The sequence below is a fragment of the Parasteatoda tepidariorum genome, chromosome 3 (assembly GCF_982258835.1).
Source record: "Parasteatoda tepidariorum strain Cologne lab strain chromosome 3, Ptep-v5.0, whole genome shotgun sequence".
Classification (NCBI taxonomy): domain Eukaryota; kingdom Metazoa; phylum Arthropoda; class Arachnida; order Araneae; family Theridiidae; genus Parasteatoda; species Parasteatoda tepidariorum.
In genome coordinates this window covers 97,120,925-97,137,376 of record NC_141757.1, presented here as the reverse complement: position 1 = coordinate 97,137,376, position 16,452 = coordinate 97,120,925, and the positions used below count along the sequence as shown (strand labels likewise).

General features: G+C 27.7%; 1 protein-coding gene across 6 annotated transcripts in view; it reads left to right on the top strand.

Annotated features, from left to right (window-relative positions):
* The window catches only part of LOC107436332 (LIM domain-binding protein 2), a 104,114-nt gene that overhangs the window by 56,043 nt on the left and 31,619 nt on the right, over nucleotides 1-16,452 (top strand). For all 6 annotated transcript variants that reach the window (XM_087159827.1, XM_087159825.1, XM_087159826.1 and 3 more), the window contains one exon: nucleotides 16,054-16,396. In XM_087159827.1, the coding sequence (XP_087015953.1) occupies nucleotides 16,296-16,396 (101 nt within the window). In that variant the 5' untranslated portion in view covers nucleotides 16,054-16,295. The remainder of the gene's footprint in view (nucleotides 1-16,053; nucleotides 16,397-16,452) is intronic.

Sequence of the window (16,452 nt, the reverse complement as noted above, 5' to 3'; positions counted from 1 at the left end):
CAGTTATTGCTATGCGTTATTGTAAACGTATTATAAAAAATTCCAATTATTCTGTTACGACATGCAAATTTTAAATCATGCATTTGACGCGCTTTATTCGTGCTGAGTTCAGCATAAATATATTTTTTCCTAATTATTTCTACACTTTTCCTCGTGATTTTGACGATCCCGTTATTTAACTATGACGTTATTAAGACGCGTGATTGTTAATCACGCAATTAAATAATCACTTTTTGATACGGTATTACGGTACAGTTTTATCGTAAATCCTAGTTATTTTTCCTTCGTTTTTATTTCCGCAACGAATATGATTTGGTCGAATGTGGTAATGAATTGTAATTTGATCAGAAACCAAATATTCGGCAAAAAAAAAGAAAAAATCTATTGAACGCCGTACACTTGGGGCCAAATAGCAAAATCTTTTAGCAATATAGCAACACTGAAACTAAAATTTCAATGCTCAGAATAATATTTCCTGGAAAAACGTATTCATAAATTAACTCTAAAAAATAAGGCCAATCAAGAACGTTTTTGAAAATGTCGAAAAGCGAAACAGAGAACATAAAAATCAATCTTAATTTTTGAAATTTTCTTTTAAAGCTGAACATCTCAGTTTTTCAATTACCAGAAAAAGCCAAGAAAAAAGAATCAAGTCAACAGAAATGCTATTAAAAATTACTGCGTTATAATGAAAACGTCTAAAAAAAGTTTTTTTTTTTTATTTGAAGAAAATAAAAAGATAGAAAAAATGTTCTTAATTTTTTTTGTGAAAATCTTATGCCGAAAATCTCAATTTAAATTCTTCTCATTGCCATAATTTTAAAAGAAAAAAAATTGCTATAAAATAAATTTTATTTGTAACTTTATTTTTAAAAAAAATGCTGAGTCATAATAAAATTGCTTAAAAAAAGAAAAACAGAAAAAACACATTTTTCTTTGTTCCTGAAATAAAACTTTAATACTGAAAATCACACTTTTCTATGTTACTGGTTATTTATATTACAGTACAGGGAAAGAGTGATAATAAATTAATAGTATGAGACGTTCTGTTAAAATGCTGGGTTATAATAAAAACTGCAAAAAATGGATCCTTCTCAATTCTCAAAGTATCGAAAAAATGACAAAATTGACTTGTCTGATTATAATTTTTTTTTAAAAAAAAGTAATATCTATAAAAATTCAAAAATAAAAAAACTTAGAAAAATACATTTCTAAAAATTATTCTGCAAAATATTTGACTGATCATTCAACCAACTGAATTTTTCACAGAAGGGCCAAATACTCGTTAAATCCCTCCCTAATTTAAATGCAATGTTATTGCAACTTGAGAAATTCATAAAATGGCGGAAAACGTGAATTTTTAAACTGCTCACTGTTTGTGGTTTATATTTCAATTTTTTGTTGCTTAAGTGATCTTATTCGATAAAAAAAAGGAAAATGTTTACGATATAAAAAATCTAATCATTAATAAAATAAAATAATAAAGTACATTACAAAATAAGCATTGAATTTTATTTTGAACTATCACAGTTTTGTTTTTATTTTAGGCTTTTGTTTAAAACCTATAAATTTTCTTCAATTAAAATATTTAATTTGAATTTATATTACTTAACTACGACTAAACGTTTTCCTACTTTCATTCTGTGGGTATTGCAGTTTTTTTTAATTTATTAGAATTTAATTCTAAAATGAGTTTTTATATTGCATGATATGATAAAAAAAAAATATTTCTTTTCTTCAATGTTTATTTATTTTGATAAATCTATTGTTCATATGATAAAAATAGCAAGTTTTTTTTATTTTAGAATGAATTCTAATAATGGAACACAACACTACTAAGTTATTGATATTACTAAGTTTATTGATAAAAAAATGGAACGCTAATGTTTAAATAAACATTATTACATTTGTCATTAAATACATGTCTAAATACATGTGCGGCCCTTCGTTAGCCAACCTGCTGTGCAAGTGGCCCTTCACTCAAAAAGGTTGTGCACCCCTAATGTAACATAAATATCAATAGAATTCAAAATTTAATGTTATTATTCCCATCTTATCGTTATCTTTTAAGAAGGTCCTAATACAAGTTTCAATTGTTTCCTGACTACTGTTAAAAAATTTATTGCTAAAGAGAATTTATCATTAATCAAAATTCTGACCACTGTCCGACTAACTAGTTTTGAATGCTTAGGTATCAAAGGGAACTCTGTGCTAAAATTTTGCTGTTTTAAGTGCTAAATTTAATTGTTTCATTCGGCTACAATTTATATCGCTCTTTTCTTTTAATAGTCAAATCAAACGTAAATTTATAAAAATTTCAATCATTTCTGAGTAGCTTAAGGGCTTAATTTTAAACTGAAATTATGCGCTTAATGCCAATGCGTTTTGCAATTTGTGTCCTAAATAGTTCACGTAAAAATTTCAAACAAAATTAAATCTATTCCGCTTACAATACGAGGTTTGATTTAATTTTTTTGTGTATGTCAAGTATAGTATTATATTTCGTGAAAATTCTTTCACTTAATTAATCTTACTTTTTTAAAATTCATTTAAGAGTTCCTTTAAATATATTGCGGAAAGGCCTCTGAGATGAAGCACAAGTTGAAACAAAATTTCTTTTGTAAAACGGAGTCTTAACTCATAATTTTAAAACTTAAATTTCTTCAAAGACGTGGTTTTTTTTTCTTTCTGAAAAACGTTTTTTCTCCTATTCACAAAATTATGAGATTATTTTCACAAAAAGACGGACCTTTTACAAGAAGTCTGGAATAGTTCTTGGTTGTTTAAAAAGGGATTGTGATTAAAAGGGATCATTTGAAAAGGGATGTTTATAAAAAAGAAACCTCCAATGAGTGTTTAAAAAATAAGTTTTCTTTAAAGAAATTTTATTAAAGAACTCTAAAATGCTTATTAATATACTTATACATGCGTCGAGTAAAATATATTCTTTTCAGTTAAAATAAGAAATTCAGGGAAACTAAAATGAAAAGTGATTGTGTACCAGTCCATGTTAGGAAACCGTAAATTCCATAATACATATATCAGGTACCTTGGAAAATCTATATTAAAATAGCTATATTACTATATTTGTTGCATATTAGCTCAGCATTTATTTAAAAAATACCAGATTTGGTATAGTACTTATTACCAAATTTTGTAAAGCATCTTTGACGTTAACAATTGTATGGCCATTGTTTACGATCCCCCGAAACATATAACTACATTTTCTTTATCTTGCATTTTAGTACATAACTTATATTAAGTATTTAAAATACCGTTGATCTTAAATTATTGAAATTATTGAAACACGTTTCAAAGACACAACTATAAATAAAATAAATAGGTGGCTTCAGAAATACTAATACGGTGACGTAGTCTTCACATGCCATTCAAATTGATCGTCATGCTTATCTGATATAACGAATAAAAAATATGATTTTATAGTACGTGCAATTTACTCCTTTTTTGATTGAATAGAGCTACGAGTTAGCTTAACATCGCAGTTATTATCTTTTAAATAATGAAAAAGAAAAAGTTTCTGTAGTTTAATTTGTTACAATGCCTAATTTTAAACCAATAATAAAAATTCATTTTAGAGCGTTCTTCCTGGGCAAAGTAATTGAATTTTTTGTATCATTTTTAGGATTGGGAGCTAAAATTGCCCTTAGCGTAAGACTTATACCAGCAACTAAATATATATGAGAACGTATCGATTGAAATGAAACTCATTTAAAATTTACTGATTAAAATTAAAAATACATTACATTTAAAAATTATATGCAATCCTTACTTGCGACACTGCAAGACGCGATTTATATCTTCCTTAAAAGAAGAAGGTTTAGATTAACACTATTTAAAAATAAACTAGGTGAATTATAAAATTAGTTAAAATTAAAATGTTTGAATTTCTTTTTTTTTTAATTGTTTTATTTCTAGTAAATCTAAACGATTTGCTACAAATAAAATAATAAAAAAAGAGAAATTCAAACTTGATTTTAAAATTACAATTGGTAAACACAAATAAGCATGTTAAAAAATTTGTAAAAAAAATTCCTATCCTAATTAATCATTTATTTAGTAATTTAATTTAAAAAAAAAAATATTTTTCCAAAAAAAAAATTTTTTTATTGAAAAAAGTAAAAAGTTTTTCGCTCTTTTTCTACTTATTAAATAAAAAATATCAAATTTTGTGCTTTGAAACTTTTGTTTGTTCAATCTTTATATTTTGAGAAAAGATTCTATGACGACCATTTATTCTTCTTTTTTTTTTCCTTCCCCTTTTTTTTTGTTTTTTTGTTTTGTGTTTTGTTTTCTTTGTTTCTTTTTGGTTAATGTAATTTGAAAGATACTAATCCTTAATTTTTTTTATTTGTGGTAATTTTTAATATTTTTTGCGTTTAAATTTAATTATTAACAGTTATTTTGAATGATTTTTTTATATGTGCGAATTGAAGAATGAAATAAAGAGGGGTTATTGCTAATTCAATTTTTTTACAGATTGTTTTAAAATTTACGAAGAAATAAGTAACTAATTAGTGACACAGATTTTTTTATAGATTAATCTCTATACGTTACATAACATTTCAATGTTTTTTTAATTTGTTTATTGCTACAGAATGTGTTACCGTTACAGCTCAAAAGCCGTTAATATGTACAATATTTAACTAATTTGCTGATTTGCTCCATTAAAGTGTAGTTTTCCTCCGTTAATGTGCTCATTAACTGCTTTCGTATCGTTAAAGTTTAAATGCTTGTATCTCTCATTCTCTCAACTTGTTGATTGTTAGGACTTGATTCTTTAGATATCGAAAAATAAATAAATGACATTTATGTTAATTTCATTGATTGTAATAATATAGTTTAAACCGCTTGTTTCTTGTTATTACAGCTTTTAAAGTGATCGATTCTTTCAATTAATGTGTTGATTGTTCAAAAAATAAATGAATAACATTATGTTAATTACAGCAAGCAGAAACGTTGTTGTTCCAGCTGAGATCTAATTGTCACTTTAACGAGTGCTTAGGTAATGTGCATGTTATCTGCACGGTACAATTCTGGTGAAATTACCGTAATGTATGCTAATGACATTTCTGGATTTAAAAAAAAAAATATATGATTCTGGTTATAAAACCAAAATATATGGTATTTATTAACCATTCCTTTGATAATTTTTCAGTTCATATGGTAACGGTTTACCGGAAATTCTGGTTTTCAAAATTGCAGTTCTTTTTACCTAACATTTAGTAAAGAATACAACTGAAAAGTAAATTAATGTGAATTAATTGGTTTTTATGCCATGGTCTAAGAAATCATCATAAAGTTACCCAATTTTGCAATATTTACAAAATTTTATCACATCATAACACTACATTTTATGGTTAATTTAACCAAAATCATTACCAAAGCGCTTCGGTAAAAAATAAAGAGCCTTATGGTGTTTCCATAGAGCCAGAGACACGGTAAGTTTAACCATATTCTGGTAGTTCTGACCATACTTTTCCCCCCCTCAGTGTAGGTAGTTTGCTAGTAATTTAAGAAAAGAAATTTTTTTTTTGATGCTTTATGGAATCACCCGCCTAATTAATCAGCAGATTAGCTATATATTCTGATAAATAATTGATTTCTATACTTTAGTTGCTGTAGGCATATTCACACTTAACGAAAAAAAGAAGAAAAAAGAAACTCAACCCAATGAATTTAAAAAATGTATTAGATTTTAGTCTCATAATGATAAAAGTACTGGCGCGCTATTAATTGCACAGAATTTTCACGTCTTATTTATCCTCTTTTATTTAATTTTAAATTTAGTTTATCTTTAGATTAAGAATTATAATTCATATGTAGTTGAAGTGTTCTTAAAAGTTCAAGATTCACAGGCTTCATTTTAGGAGACAATTGGGTCTGTTCACTCTTCACAAAGAATTGTTTCATTAAATCGCTTTCTACACTAAGCATTTTATTGGTATTTTTACGGACCCTTCGCAAAATATTTATCGTATTCGAAAATGTATGCGATTTTTCAAAAATTCACAATAAAAAGACTAATTTTATGCCTTAACTCTCCCAAATAAAATAACCCTCTCTCTAACTGTGTTCCGAAAATGAAAATAACATTATAATAAGGATTTAAGAATTTTTTTTTATTATATAGATTAAAAAGGTGAGAATAGTTTTATTTTTGTCACACCTCAAACGAAAAACGTATAGGTTGCATTACTTTCGAAAAAACGTGGGGGCTCATGTAAGTGGTGAAAATAGTTTATTATGATGCTCCCCACGTTTTTCATTTAAGGTGGGAAGAGAAATAGAATTATTTTCTTCTTTTTAGTCTGCTTGATGAACGAGGGTTTTCACTTTTTATTTTATTATTATATTTTACTTTAGTAAACGAAATGTCGATTAATTTTCGACGTAGATAAACTAACAAAACACAAAAAAATTAAAGAAATTGAAAATTACATTTTCTTACTTGACCGAAAAAAAGACTGAAAGTAAACTGTCAAATGAAAAACGTGGGGTGCATTACTTTCATAATAAACATCCATCATCACCGAAATTTCCTGTCACGTCTATCATGGATGAGGCGCCCTGCGATTTACGTTTTATGTGTGATACAAAAATGTAACTATTTCTCCTTTTTTTAAACAGTTTGGAAAAAGTGAGTTTTAAAATTGTTCTTTATTTTAAAATTTCTTAAATTATTATTCAAAAGAATGAATCAAAATTTTAAAATTTTTGTGCTTTGCACTCTTTAATGGAAATATTTAAAAGATGGATTATTAAAAATGTAAAATAAATAAATAAAATGAAAAAAAAATAATACAACCGAAAAAAAATTATATGTAAATTTCTTTTTTATGCTTTTGATATATGCATTTAAAAAAAATTTTAATGTCTTTTTTTTATGTGAAAGAAAAACGGCCATCCTATAATTTCAGAAACTTATATATATTTCAATAGTTTAAAGAAAATAAAGGAAGTGCTCCAATTAATTTTGTAAACAAGTGATTATAATATGAACAAATAAGGGCCAGCTTTAATTAATTAACAAATCCAAATACGAAGTTATCTAATTATCCAATCAAATTTTTTCCTTTTTTTCTTTTTAGTTGCGTTCGAAAGAAAATGTTGAATGAAAAAAAAATACTGCTTGCTTAATTGAGTTAATTTTTCTTACAATTCTAATTATTAAAACAATTCAATTCATTAGAAAGGATGCAGTTTTATTTTCTTCTTCTAATATTTCTTTTTCTTTCTTGCTCATTGCTTGTGTTGTGTGAAATTTTTTTCACACTATAGTTTTGAAGGAAAATATATTGACCATTCATTAGTCTTTATTGATTAAGTTGTGTTGGGTACTTTCATCTAAAGAAGATAGGTGCTATTTGACGCACTTGGTGTTATCTAAACATTTATCAATTAAAAAACTACTAACTTTTTAAATTTATAGATTAAGTAAAGGGAGTTTTAAGATCTCTTATTAATTATTTTACTATCATGATTTATTTTTTGCCCACTCCTAAGTAATGATGTTCCTGTTACTGTTCAAGTTTTTATGCATTGATTTTTAGTAATAATTTAAAATCTGTCTGCCAGCCATTAAATCAAATAAACCACCGTTCGGGACATTTCAGCACAGTAATATAAAGGTTCGAAAATAAAACCTATTTAATCCAAATGTTTATTCTGTTGTTGTATGTATTTAAGTAATTGATTTTTTTTTTTTTTTTTTTTTTTTTTTTTTTTTTTTTAATAACAAAAATTAAAAATTAATGCCCTAACTATGATTGATGAATATTTGCGGTTCCGTTTTTTACTGAACTTTCGGAAACAATTATTGACACTATTTCCCATTGATCTAATAATTTATTCTGTACCCTTATTTATTTGTGAGTTTATAATTTTTTAATAACAACTAATTTTTTAATATCGTAAAATATAGGATCTTTCAGAAAAAAAGAAACATAAAGGTGGGGTACCTTACAACAACTTTAATTTATATTGTATATTATTTATTTATGTTAACTGCTTCAATTTAACTTTTTGATGTCAAAAATTTACAATGGGAGAAAAGAAAAAAAGGGGAAAGAAAGAATATTTTTTGCAAATTTGTGGCACGTTTTTAAATTAAGTGAATATAATTACCGCAATGATTTCATTAAAAATAAGAATTGCTACTAAATTATCGAGGCTAAGACCCCCCCCCCCAATTTTGGAGCAGCAAAGACAGAGTGGTTAAGGTACTGTTAAGGACATAGGCTATATTCCCAGTTGGCTGCTTCAAGGCTCACTCAGCTTCAATTTAATGGGTTCCAACTCCCCTGGGAAGTAAAGGCAGCAGGTGCGGCAATAAAGCAATACTGATTACATTGGGGCCATCATGGCTTTGGTCTCGAAATGATGGAACCTTTTTGCTCTGCGGAAATACTTTGATTTCAGCTTTACTCCAGCTATTTTAAGAGACTTTATTATTATGAATGAAGTGCATCTTGTAGAAGTGTATAACCTGCTGCAGCATCTGAATTACAAAAAAAAAAAAAAAAAAAAATAATAAATAAATAATCGTTCAAATTTAAAAAGAACGGGAGTTTGAAATAACCCATTTAAGTTTTTGTCGCTCCCAATCTTAATATAGTTTTTTGATTGTTATACATACCTATAAAAAATCTCAAAATTTTTAAAAGGACGTTATTACTATACGTAAATTTCGAATTTTAGTTTCCATTTCTTGGACTTTTCATATGTGCCGATTTCATCTTAAATCCTATTACTATACGTAAATTTCGAATTTTAGTTTACATTTCTTGAACTTTTTATGTGTGCTGATTTCATCTTAAATAATATTAGTATACGTAAATTTCGAATTTTAGTTTCCATTTCGGACGTTTTTCATATGTGCCGATTTCCTCTTAAATCCAATTACATTTCAATCGTTTTTTCCGTAGTTATTGCAACGCATTTCCACGTAGTTTCCACGGAATTTTTCAATTGTTATTTTGACAATTATTGCTACGCATTTCTACGATGTTTAGAAAGCCCCAATATTTTTTATACACTATTACGACTCTTGAATTTCAAATCCCGCATATAAATACATCTCTTTTTGGCCAGCTTTATTTGTGCTGATTTCATCGTAAATACAAAGGATTTTTGATCGTTTTTTCGGCAGTTACTACCTCGCTTTTCCTCATGATTAAAAAAATCCTGATTATTTTTAATACACTATTACGACACTTAAATTTCGAATCGCGCATTAAAATAAAATCTTTTTGCCGTGTTTTGCCCCGGTTATGCCAATATTAACAAAAATTTAAGAGGTTTTTCGAAGGCTTTTTCGACAGTTATGACTACATTTTTCTATGTGATTTTGAATATTCTTGTATTTTAAAACACTATTATAGCGCGCAGAATTCGATTCTGTTTGAATTTTTTTTAAAACTTAAGTGTTCATTTTTTTTAAAAAAAAAAAACTATTTAGGATTTGTAAAACCCTATTACCCTACAATTTATTTAAAAATGAATTATATTCCCTACTAAATGTTGAATCTTATTTTGCTCTTTGAGGGTTTTGTTTTTATTAGAATTTTAAAAAAAACCTATAAACTTTCTTTAAATTAAAGTATTTAACTTGCAATCATTTTAGTCACTAGAATATTTAATTTTATTTTAAAATTTAATTCTATGAACATTGGAGTTTTTTATTAGAGTTTATGTTAAAATAGACTTTTGTATTATGTAATTTTATTAAAAAAAAGTTTTCCATTGTTTTTATTCATTTCAATTTATCTAAATTTTTTTCTGATAATGGAATGTTTTTAAGTAATAATTTTTACTGTTTTTAATTTTAAGTATTTGAATATATGAATATATATTTACTTTATAAGTCTCTGTATTATACCATATATTTTAAAGAATAGCAAAATAATGAACAGAAAAAATTTATTGCTTTTATATAGAATAGTTTGATTTAATTTAATTCCTATAAACGGGATATTACTTTCATCAATTATGATATTAAGTTCGATCAACTGTATTTTAATATCTAGTCAACTAATATTAAAGTATTCCTAACTAATGAGATGAAATCGCCATGAGTAATGATATGTAATACGAAGAAGGGCCAAATTCAAGATATGCGTCGATTATTTTCTCAATAAATCTTCCGTTTCATTGATTTATTTTTTGTAGCTTGATAATTTCGATTCGGAATTGTTTTTCCAAGAATTTTGTGAAAGGTCTGTTTTTTGAAATTGTAAAATATGTTCTCATAATTTCGTAAAAGTCGGGCCTGATTTTGTGAAAACTCTACTTATTATTTTGTGAACATGTGAAAACAAAGTTGCTGATTTTGTGCGTGTGTGTGTGGGGGGGGGGGGTCTTTCAATGAACTTCAGTTTTAAAATAATAAACAAATCACTGACACCATTGTCAAAACATAAGTTTTGCAAAGTATCAGTTTTAGAGATAAATTATCTCTGAATTAAAATTATGTGCATTACTAAGGAAAGATAACTCCGCGTTTACGAGAAAGCATCGTTGCAAGTTGTTAGCAAGGAATTTGTTGTCCTATCCTTATTTTACAGTACTCGATTTGCAGGTGAATGTTCCGGAGATTCTGAAACAAAACTTAAAAAAAAAAATCAAATAAATATTTTTTAAATTAAGTTTCTTAAAAAGAAACACATTTTTCTTTCCCATTCGAGCAGCTGGTTCCAATTTTTTTCGGCTATGGAACCCTAAATGATCAATCTTCTTGCTACGGAACCTCGTCGTAATAAATAAAGTATGTAAAGACAGTTTTTTAACGTATTAACCAATTAAATACTACTTAATTTTGAAAGTTCTTAAAAACGGAAATTTTTTTTAATCGTTTTATCGGCAATCGATTAATTTCATATCGGGGCGTTACTTGTCTTTCAGTGGCGCCATCTATAGCCAAGAATACGGTCGACTTCAGCCACGCACACGTCACAACCCGTTTATAGAGCTGACCCATTCTTACATTCATTCATCCACAAATCTCAATTTTGACCTGAACCAGAGAACGATCAATCTCCAGTGTCTTTTTAGAAGAAATTAGGGTCCGTTAACGGACCCTTCACAAAACATCTTTTCATAGGAACGGACCCCTTACAAAATCGTTTAACTTAAAAACGGACCCTTCACAAAATAATTTATCTTTTAATCAGACCCTTCACAAATTTGTTTATCTTCATTATTGTTTTGTTAATCGAAGGAAGGGGAGGAAAGAAAGACAGATGTAAACGAACTAAGTTTTGCGTTCGGCAGACACTTCTTCCATTATTCGACTGAAATGAATATTCTGCGTTCAGCAGTATAGGCTAAATACCAAATATTTGTATGTTACATCTCTAATTTAGTACCAGCAAATGAAGAAAATAATTATATTTTAACTTTCTATATTGAAATTCGATTTTACTTCCTTTTATTCTTAAAAATCGCAATTAGACAAGTTATCATACGGTTTTTAACTATTCAAATAAACTATTTACTTTATTTAAATAAGATAATTGGGTAGAAATTAGTAAGTTGTTTTGACCCCTATTCAAAAATATTCTTTTAAGTTAAGAAAATTTATTTTCTCCAACATTTATGATTATGATAATTGACCAAAAATTTATAGTCATGAAATAAACACTTAATTAAAATCTGAGGAGTACTATGAACCCGAAATATATTCATATAAAGGGCTAGGGGTAATATAATGATAAACCACATTTTCATATTGTTCCGAAGAGTAATTTTTAAGAACGTTTTTGATGAATACTATGATTCACAAGTAAGCATGAAACATCTTTACGTGTATAGCGCAGTCATTTAGTGGGAATTTGCTAAGTACCTATCTAGAAACAATGCTGACAAATAGTTTGTCACCATGATTTGGAAAAGTGTCGCTTATCACTATATAGCCTCAAACAATTTCTTTTCTGTAATTTTCTACCTAAACAATATAGAAAGTACTCTGAGAAAAAGAGTAAGGACAGTAACTATGCTCGAAAAATAGCGAACTAAAATAATAATAATATTTAATGTAATGGATAATATTAAATCAAGTGTTATCCTAGACTCTTTGTGAATTTGGGTGCTTACAACTCGAGAAGAAGTGAAGTGAAGTGATTATACCAAACCATGTGATTTAAATCAAATTTAATTGGATACCTGTAAGCGACGCCGCGCTTGTGTGTCGAACCCGATTGGCTTCTGAATCGACAAATGTCACGATTTATCTAAGCTGACGCTACTTACATCCATGCAATTGTTAAAATTCTATTAATAATTTTATTAATTTGTGAAAAAAAGTTCCTGATTTTTTGAAAGATCACAAATGGTCTGTTCTAAACTGATTGTGAAAGAGGTCCGTTTTTGAGAAATTGTGAAAAATCTTATTTTGTGAGAATAAAATCCTATTTTTGTATTTAAAAAAACAAAAAAAAGTTTTTCAAAGAGTTTTTTTTTAAAAAAAATATTGTGTCGGATTCACAGTCCGTTTGCTTAAAAAAATATTTTGTGATAGATGGGTTCCTGTTAGCGATTAAAAAAAAAAAATGTTGCGAAATTTTAAGTTAACAGATCCAAATATTTTCTGACCATTTAAATAAGCATAGAAATTGTCTCTGATACTTACAGCGATTAAAGTTATTAAAATTTACCATAAAGATAAAGAAATTTTGACAATAAAGATAAAGCATTATTGACGTATCCAATTAAAAACAACTTTACAAAAGTAATCATTTCAATATTTTTAAACCAAATCAAGTAATGATAATTTTTTTTGAACATCAACGATATGGAATAAATTGATCCTTTTCAAAATTCCGAATAAAAGAATTTTAAGTTTATTTATTATCGAAATCACTTGTTAATCAAATAAAGAAAAAAATAAAATCCTGCTAATTTTTTTAAATATTTTTTTAACCTTTCTATCTTATGCTTTATTTTCACGTTACCCTTAAATTGCTCTTACAAACGTAAGATAAATATGCTTTTGTGAGCATATTAATTGATATTGTTTAAATTAAGTATAGTAAATGTTTTCCATACTTACAATCTTAAAATAAAATCGTAAACTTTTTTTATGGCATTTAATTTTTTCAACCAGAACTCTTTTAAATCTAATATATATTACAATTTAAAATAAGCTCTTCCAAAGCAAATATTTCATTATCATTGTTGACTTTTAACTCTATTGAAATATATCAGCAACAGATGGCAGCACCATTAATGCAGTTCTGAAAAGTAGAAAAGTTTTCTCTAAAACTTTTTGTCTCGTACCTGAGAAAACGGAACCTCCATTTACCCCTGATCTATCATATCACACTTATTTTTTTATCACACTTATTTTTTTTGGAGAAAAAAAAATTAAAAAACTACTAAATAATTTTTTTTTAAATGTATTTCTTACTTTTTAAGCTAATTACAAGTAACAAAAATAATACACATTGATTTTGCGACCATTTGGTGACTCATTAACAAAAATCCTAATGGTGAAATAGAAACCTTTACAATAAATAATTCAATATACTGACAATAAATTATTTCATATTTTCAGTAATATTAATGCGTTAATTTTTTTCTTAAATTTTGCACAATTTATAAACTAATTGTGCAAAATAATATTTACCATTAGTCATACCATATATCAAAATAATATTTACCAAATAGTATTTTTTTTAAATTTTATATTTCAATATATTTTAGATGATAATAACATTTTACGAATATTAAGTTTGCTCTAAAATTATCTATAAAAATTAGAATAAGGTAAGGGATGCAAGACTTATGCTTGGAAAACTATTTCTTTTTGCTAAGCTATGCACAAGATATTTTATTTGCACTCCCCTCCCCTGTCAACCTTAGTCCTAATCGTGACACGCTTATGTCACCACCTGTGACATCAGCACAACCTGTCTAAAATAAATGCTTTTCGGACTTATAAAAAATTTTCATAACTATGATTTATTTTATTTTTTTTTAAATTCAAATTTTGAGAATAATAACTTTAACAAAAAATAAATAAATAAGAAAGTGAATCAATCTTATCTCTAAAATTTTTCTCAAAATAGTTCCCCTTATAGCTGCATAGTCTTTTATCCTACCTTCTTTGCTCTTGCCTTCATATATTCAGCGAATTAAGCAGTAATGCTTACGCTCAAATTAATAATATCCAATTAGGAAAGAAATTGTGTTTTATTTTTTTCACTCCATAATTAATATATTCCTCGTTCATTGTTGAAAATATCAAACAGATATGTTTTTGATAAGGAAAAAAAACATTGATGGCAAACAAGTACAATTTTTGGTAGGAAAAATTTTGATAATTTTTTTGTTCTTTTTTTTTAATTGCTAAAATGGATCTTTCATAAACTATTTTACTGCTTAAACTACAAATAAAAGTTCAAAACTTTTTTTTGAAAATCAGAGTTACTGGCATCATTATGACAAACTATTGACAAGAAGTTTACATAAACCACTGATATTTGTTATTCCCCCCAATCCTAATAAAAATACGTATTTTAAGGTTATCACCAAATCACCATTGAATCTACTTATTTTAAAATTTCGGATCACTATTGACCCCAATCTTAATAAAAACACGTGTTTTGAAGTTGTTATCACCCAATCACCATTGAATCCGATCACTAATTTTAAAATTTCCGATCACTATTGAATCATTTAATGTGTCATAATCACAACAATCTGCATCATCACATTTATTTACAAAATATTAAGAGTGCGAAAGTAGGCGATAAAGATACTGAATTCAAGTACCACAATCAAAAAACATTTTATTGTTAAATTCACAAAAACAGTTCTTTCTCAAAAAGTCTGGAATAACTACATCTTCAACATTCAACACGCTAGTTGCATTTCAGCGGACAGTAAATCAGCCAACATGTTTTTTTCCCCCTCTAAGTTTAATGTAAGTTATTTTTTAATTCCATTGAATATATTGTCCATTTTTCAACACACATTCTTAATTTCAAGTTTCTAAATCTTATAGATTTGATGTAACATTGTGTTGATATAAACTCTAACGTAAAGAAAAAAAAAAACATAAAAACTCCCGAAGTTAATAAATAAACATGGCCCTTTCACTATAGTTGTTTTTTTGTTTTTTTTTGCAGCCTGTAGAACTATCCGCGTGGTGTTTTTTCCTCTAAGTTTAACAGTTAACAGTTCTTGAATTAAATATCGAATGTTAAATTTTTTTTACTCCATCGTACTCTATGTACATTTTTTCTTCATGCCATCAAAATTTCAAATAGTTTTTATCTTTTTAGCGTAGCAAAACAAATTGTAACGTCAAGTTGAACATCCAAAACAAAGAGCGGCGCTAACGATTTTTTAATTTTGAGAATTGCCATATTCATTTTTGATAAGATCTAGGTATTATTTAAAATTAATACTAAGAAAGATCTATATTATTTTCATAAATTATCTGTTTCCTATCACGGAGATGAGCTAAAACTGTTTTTAAAATAATTCCAGGTGTTAAAAATGTTTAGAAAACGAAATATTCTCTTCAGAAGAAATATGTACTGATGAATTTCTTAGTAGCATACTGTTCAGATTCGTTTTTTCGTGAAAACGGACGTAAAAATGTCATTCTTCAAGTTTGCAAACAATTTTAAAAATAAATAAATCTTCTTAAAAACATAAAAGAATACTTCTTGTGAATGTAAATAAAAAAAAAGTTTTGAAGGGGACGAAACTTAAAATACAATCTGGATATCGACCTAATTTTCATAATGCTTTTAGTTCATTCAATATTTTTGTTTTCTCTTTTGCGTGATCTACACTTCTACAGAATCTTTTACACTTCTACTAAACGTCGCATTGCTAGATATGCTGGATGCATTTTTTAAATTTTTTTTAATATTATATAATGACGAAAATATATATATTTTTAATTTATATCTAAATAAATGTAATTTTGTGTACCAAATAAAAATCTCTGTAGTTATAATTAAATTGCCTATGTATCTCTTTAATGAATTTGAAATTCAATTTTTTTTCTTCTTTTTCTTGCAGGGTGAAGCAGTGTAGGTTTTCGCCTGCAAGTGATGCGTCTTACAGTGCCTGGCTGAAGACCCCTCATCGCCAGAAGGAGGGGAACCCTCCCGGGGAGGGCCCGTGCCCCGGCAGCCGTGAACCGAACCTGGACCGCATTCCCCGGCGGAGGAGGGGCGGGCCCCCGAGAGCCACCTCCCGCCCTGGAGGAGCCGCCCGGCTGGAAGGGAGGGCCCCCCATCCACCACCATCATCACGGCCCCATGCCCGCACAAATGCCACCTCATCACCCGCAGGGGCCACCACCACCACCTCATCCCATGCCGCCCCACACCATGCCAGATGGCAGGCCTCTCGAGCACGGGTAAGGGGCTCCTTACATTTCTTGATTCCCCCCCCCCTTCAAAATTTTAATGAAAT